At 32.2% G+C, this 6760-nt stretch overlaps 2 protein-coding genes across 2 annotated transcripts; one reads left to right on the forward strand and one right to left on the reverse strand.

Moving 5' to 3' along the window:
* On the reverse strand, positions 1–1023 carry LOC107842166 (probable glutathione S-transferase; the record flags this gene model as incomplete). Its single annotated transcript, XM_016685922.2, is given in 2 exon segments — positions 1–275; positions 538–1023. Coding segments are annotated over 2 exon segments (584 nt in total), but the record flags the coding sequence as incomplete, so codon positions are not given.
* A 1016-nt stretch (positions 1024–2039) lies between these two features.
* Positions 2040–3764, forward strand: LOC107842164 (probable glutathione S-transferase). Its single transcript, XM_016685921.2, has 2 exons — positions 2040–2500; positions 3149–3764. Exons 1-2 carry the CDS (start codon positions 2192–2194, stop codon positions 3503–3505), a joined length of 666 nt encoding a protein of 221 aa, XP_016541407.1. The 5' UTR covers positions 2040–2191; the 3' UTR covers positions 3506–3764.
* The last annotated feature ends 2996 nt before the right edge of the window (positions 3765–6760 follow it).

Here is a 6760-nt window from a genome sequence, read left to right on the forward strand (position 1 = left end):
TTGACTTGGCTGCAGTTAATATACTCATCTCTCCAAGCACAAAAATTAGGAAAATTTTCACTTGTTGCTAATACAACTCCAGAGGCTTCTTGAAAAATTCCTAGCCAAAGTCCAATTAAATTTGCTGCCATATCAACAAATCCAAATTTGTCACCAACAAAGAACTTCTTGTCCTTGAGCTCATTATCAACAACTTTCAGCATCTCACAAACATCCTCTTTACCTTTCTCTCGTTCCTCTCCTACGCGTAAGAAAGTACTTACCACTGCCGGCACCTGCAAATTAATTGTACACTCAGAACACAACAACAATACTACATCTCAATCTTAAGCAAGTCAGAATCGACCATAGGTATAAATTTTTGTTCCATTTAAATCCACACGATTACTATTAACAAAATTTATAAATAAGTATTCCAAAAGCTCTCTCTCTCTCTCTCTATATATATATATTTATTCTATATGAGATCGGATCTAAAGTAAATGTACTAACATAACTAAACTATCCATATCAGAATATATAGAATGAAGTACTTACCTTCTCATCAAGAAACTTAGCCCAAAAACGAGCTAAAGCTCGGTCATAAGGGTCTTTAGGCAAGATGGAAGGGCCTTCAAATGTTTCATCAATGTACTCGAGAATCACCATGGACTCACAAATGGGCTTGCCATTGTGAATTAGCACTGGAACTTTTTTGTGAATTGGATTGGATTCAAGAAGCAAAGAGCTCTTATTATTTCGATCTTCTTCAATATATTCATATTCCACTCCCTTGATCTTTAGAGCCCACTCAACCCTATGAGTAAATGGGCTATACCAGAAACCTAGCAACTTCACTTGTGCCATATCACAACTTTGGTTATAATTGTTTGCTAATTTACTATGTTGAAGGACATTTCAGTGGTGGTTCTCTTTTGAGTTATGTGGTTTCTTTTATAGAAGGAAAAATCAAGGGAGTGGTTGGAGGTTCCCAAATTTTCCTATTTTCATTATTTTTTATTTCTTCTTATATCTTGTTTGCCTTACCTGGGACCAAACGTTCACAAATACTTAAACTAAATCATGTTTGCTCAAGACATTGAATGACATACGTAAGCACTTAGCTAACAGATTCATCACCCATCTCTCAAAGGTTACAGTACTTCAGAGATTTCATGTACAACAAGTTTCTAAGGCCAAACTTTTTAACGGGAAAAGAATCCTTTTATTGATATATTGTAATCATTTTTTTGGTTATGCATAATAAAAGCCTTACAACAGACAAAAAAAAACTTCTATACATTATGGTCATTAGTAGATTTTAAGCCAGATGAATTTGAATAAGCCAGACTAATGAATAACATATGAGATGAATAAAAAATATTAGTCAAAACTAAATAAACTAGTTTTGACTTGTACATATTGTAATAGGAGTATGTGTTTGGTGGTACGAGATAAATCGTCATTGCGAACGCAAATACTTGGATATTTTTATCTGCAAAGTGCCTTGATGGAAAGGAGAGTCGATTACCATTTGTATATATATATTTTTTTTTTACTTTTCTACTCGATATTTGATTCCATATTGAAGTTCGATTAATACGCACATGTGTCTATTTTTTTTTTCTTTTTTATCTACTTAGTTTTCTATATGATTAAATAATAACTTGAAAAATTAAGTGACATATTTTAAAAAATATATAAAGTAACTTGAAAAATATTGAAAGTATTTTTGCTTGGCTTGACAGTTAAAAACCCGCATAATTAAAATACATGTATAAGTAATAAGTAATTTATATATATATATATATAATTTTATGTAGTACAGATGATGAAATAACTTATGCATGAATAATTAAATCTCGTATAAAATAATATAAATTTGCGCATAGCTAATTATTTAACCAGCTGTCAACCCCCCCCCCTCCTCCCCCCAAATTTGACAAAAAAAACCAACTATATAAGCACTTTTGACTGATCATTCACCCAAAGATTGTCTTATGCGTGATGCCTACTTAAGAAACTTCCTTGTTCCAAAAGAAATTTACTTTTGACTTCCTCATATTGTAGTACACAAAGAAAATAGCCAAAATAATGAAATTAAAGAAGAAAAATACTTGTTCTTGGCCAACAAGAAACTTTCAAACTTATAAGAAAAAGAGGAAATCAGAGGACTAAACCATCAGTAAGAGATATTTCTTCTAACACAAAAATGACAGAAGTGAAGTTGCTTGGTGTTGGTGGTAGTTCTTATAGTCGTAGAGTTGAATGGGCTTTGAAAGTTAAGGGAGTTAAATATGAATTTGTAGAAGAAGATCTACAGAACAAAAGCCCTTTGCTTCTTGAATCTAATCCTGTTCTCAAGAAAATTCCAGTGCTAATTCACAATGGAAAGCCCATTCGCGAGTCAATGATTATTCTTGAATATATTGATGAGGCATTTGAAGGCCCTTCCATTCTGCCTAAAGATCCTTACGAAAGGGCAATTGCACGTTTTTGGGCTAAGTTCCTTGATGGAAAGGTGAGTTGAATATTACCATAACTTTTTGTCTTGTTCTTTTGATGAGTTAATCTTACATATGGTCATTAAATTTGTCACTATAGTTAAAAAAAATAGTATAAATTTATTATGTTGTATATTAAATACTTACGTGTAAAATCACCGGAGGTAAAATTTTTGACATTGGGGCAACCACCTTCCTCTTTGTTTATTAATTTAAATTCTTACTGATTGTCTTTTGTTTTATGAAATATGGGTAGTGAAAATATTCGTGCAATTCATTTTTTTTATAGGCTAAAAAGTTGACCTTTCAATCATTTGAATCTGCAAACCAATGCACATGCTAACTTTGATGCGACAGATGCCTTTTTTTTATAAAAAATACATTCGTTGTTATGATAAGTAGAACTCAACTACTTTGATGTAATAAAAATTATATTATTATAACTTCATTAGTTAGTATTAGAAAGCATAAAGTTCAGTAATTATACCTGAAATTAACTCTTTTTTGATCCACAACAACAATATATTCGATGTAGTTTCACAAGTAGAGTTTGGGAGGATAGAATATACGCAGACCTTAGCCTTAATGGGTACGTTTTTCGATAAAGCCTGTGCCTTTCTTGATTATCTTGTCCTAAATTTTTTCGCTTTTCGTTGTGGTTTCAGTGCTTGGATGCAGTGAGGGAAGCTCTATGGAGCAAATTTGGAGGGGAACAAGAGAAGATCAAACAAGAAGCATATGAGATGCTGAAAATTGTTGACAATGAACTCAAGGGCAAGAAGTTTTTTGGGGGAAATAAAATTGGATTTGTTGATGTTGCTGCAAATTACATCCCATTTTGGGTGGAAATTGTTGAAGAAGCTAGTGGAAATGTGTTGATCACAAGTGAAAAGTTTCCCAATTTGTGTGCTTGGATGGATGAGTACCTAAGTTGTAGTGAAGTTAAAGAAAATCTCCCTGACAGAGATTTTATGCTTAGTTTTTTCAAAGCTAAAGCACTAGCTGAAAATATTATTTCTTAAATGAACATTTTACGATTGTGTGCGGGATAAAATTCTTCATCAGAGGACCCTAGCTAGCTTAATTTTCTCAATTTAGGTGATTTTTGTTTTTTGTGTAGTGGCAAGGCGACCTCATGTCTTTTTTGTTTGTTTTAAAAAAAGTGGGTACAGAAGGTGAGACGTTTTATGTAGTAAGGATGAGACGTAAGCCTCAAGGCATAGGGCATAAGTCTTATGGATCTATCGGATATATATCTAGTCTTATGGATCTATCAGACGTATATCTCATGTATCTTCATTTTTGTAATTTTATTAAAAATATATATATATATATATATAAATAATTCAAATAAATTCATCAATAATATAAAAAAATATATTACAATTATTATTTGAGAAATGTAACAATACATAAAAATGATATGGCCGAGATAATTTCTAAAACTAAAATTAATATTCATCTCCAACCTACCGGTCGTTTCTACTATCAACTAATATTGTACAAAAAGTGAGTAAAGTTTCTTGAGAAACATATAAATATGGACTCTCTCTCTGTGGTCAGTTTCCTACCACAAAATGCGCTGACCGAGGAACGGAGGATTAGTCTCACGACTGCCGGCTGTAGGGATACCTTGGGAAACCAAAAAAAAAAAAAATCTTTATGAAACTAGTTAGCTGAAAAAATCTGTTTTGTCAATTTTCAAGCATAATTATCTAAAAATTATTTATGATTGTGTCATTTTCTATGGAACTTGATTTTTTTATTTACATATATCTTAGAAAAAATCACTACAATATAATAACATAAGCTATAAATATCATTACATCAATTTTAAAATAACAAAACTCAAATGTATCGTCTGGGCATACGTTTTTATGCGCGGGACTTACGTCACAAATTCTAGGACTTACGTCCTATGAATCTGTGTTTTCTATTTGCGCTCCGAAGCGTGTTTGGTAGGCCCCGCCCTAGACTCGCCTTGAACACTCCCCCAAAACGCCTTTGAAAACACTGGTTATTGCTATGAAGTACCTTATAAAGATAAATGTGCAAGGTTTATATGACTTTTTGACCAAATAGAACTAGGGGTGTGCATCGGTCGATTCGGCTCGATTTTATTTATTATCGGTTTGGTTTATCAGTTTTTAATTTTTAAATATGCTAAAATAATAATCAAACTAATAAGATATTTTTTATTAGTTTTTAGTCCTTAACAGTTCGATTTTCGGTTTAACCGATAAGAAAAAGCTCATAAATTAGAAAAAATAGAAACTAATATGAAAAGAAACCGAATCTTAGTTGCAATCAAAACCCTACATGATGTGTTTTAATTTACAATAATCTTCAAGATTGAACAAAATGTTAGTTAGGAAAAATTAAGAGTTTGTATAATTGAAATGATAGGTTTGTTAATTTGTAGAAGTTGAAGAGAAATTAAGATATATATATATATATATGTATATATATGTGTGTGTGTGTGTGTGTGTGTTGTGTGTGTGTGTGTAAAATATAATTTAGTACATTGTTATTGGGTTATCGATTTACCTAATAACCCAATAAGAAAAATCGAAATCAAACCAATAATCGAATAATTTTTTTCTATAAAATTATTAAAAATCGTTAATCCAATAATATAATAACAATAAATCAACAATATTTCTATCGGGTCGATTTATTGATAAGTTTTTGCACAACCGTGAATGGAACAACTGTTTTACTACATGAGCAGTTAAAAGAAAGAAGAAGACTAGCATTATATCCTAGTTCCCTTAGGTATTTTGAGAGAGAAGCAAACCACTCCTTGATATTCATGGAGTATTATAAAAGTAAGTATTTGCAAAAGGAAAAGGAAAATGAGAAACTTTAGATCTGATCCTCACGTAGGTTCAAACTGAATTTAAACCGACTTGAGTTGTCTGATCCTAAGGGAAGAAAGCTCCCATCTGTTCAGTTGAAGAAGACCTCTAACCTTTCTTGGCAAACCTTCACAGCTTGTAATGACAATCTGTTATTTATAGTTAGCCCTGTGTTGTCAAATTGTCTCCTCTATTTGTTATAGCATCCTCCATGGTGTAGTCATATCCCCTCCAATGCCCGAGGTTAGCAACTTTGAGTCAACTTCAACTATTATTTTGTAGAGACCTTGTGCTTCACTATTTGATTACAATCTGTTGGGTTCATAGTATATGAAAGAAGTGTGAATAGAAAATGGAGAGTAAAATAGTAGAGGGAATGAGACACTAAAATGGAAAGTGTACTCCCAAATTAGAAAGTTTACTCTTTCTCCCACATTGGTGGAAGAAGAGAACTTGGAAGTGTTTATAATCAAGTGAGGCAAGAAATAAGAGATGCCTCACGCCGTTGTCGTCGTCGCTCGCTCGGCTTTGGATTATACTCCATTTATATAATATGCATGCAGTAACAGTTGTAATGTTTCGAACAGAACTGATGCTTCAGTTGCACTATTTCAAGTGAACTGATGCATGTTATTACTGAAGTTTATGTTTCAATCAATTTTTTGGAACAAGTGCATCGGTTAAAAGTTTTTTATGTTTCAATTAATATTGAAACAAATGCATTTTGAGTTATAAAGAAAATGAATGTGAAATGACAACTGAAACAAATGCATCTTGAGTTACAAATGCATTAACAATTGTAAATTCATTTACGTTTTAGGTTCTTGAAACTTGAAAGAAAGATATTTTTTGTTCATGAACCTATTAACTATTGCTTAATTAATACTTTTCACTTGCATGAAAATTTTACCCTATAAAGAGTGTTTCTTTTGTTTGGAAAAGACAAGCACTCAAAACTACTTTCCCCTTGAAAAATACTTGAGAGACATTGATCAAATGGTGAAATCACCAATTCAAGAATAGAAGAGCAACATTCTTGAATGCTACTTGTTTTGTGGCTTAGTTGAATCCCGAAGATAGAGTTGTCACTAGTTCTTCCGTTTGCACGTGGAGAGACTCCAACTATCTTCAAGAAGCATATTATCGTGCCTCTAAGTCAAGCAAGTTTTATTTTGAATTTCTTGTACAATTATCATTATTGTTCTAACCATTTGAAGATAGTTGTCTCTATGGCTTCTACATCAATATCAAATAGTATTCCATCTTTGCCTAATCCTAATTTTGAAATATTTGATGGCAAAGACTTTCCTAGATGGCGTGGAAAGATGAAATTCTTTTTAAGATGATTAAAGTTGGCATATGTTCTTGAAGAACCTTGTTCTAGTGCTCCTGGTTCTGAGGTAGTATCTGACGACACTA

Source organism: Capsicum annuum, chromosome 9 (genome assembly GCF_002878395.1).
Source record: "Capsicum annuum cultivar UCD-10X-F1 chromosome 9, UCD10Xv1.1, whole genome shotgun sequence".
Taxonomy (NCBI): Eukaryota; Viridiplantae; Streptophyta; class Magnoliopsida; order Solanales; family Solanaceae; genus Capsicum; species Capsicum annuum.

Excerpts from the sequence above, each read along its gene's own strand:
- LOC107842164 (XM_016685921.2), top strand. The coding sequence starts at position 2,192 with ATGACAGAAGTGAAGTTGCTTGGTGTTGGTGGTAGTTCTTATAGTCGT. Across the intron at positions 2,501-3,148 it reads CTAAGTTCCTTGATGGAAAG|TGCTTGGATGCAGTGAGGGA; the intron begins GTGAGTTGAATA and ends TTGTGGTTTCAG.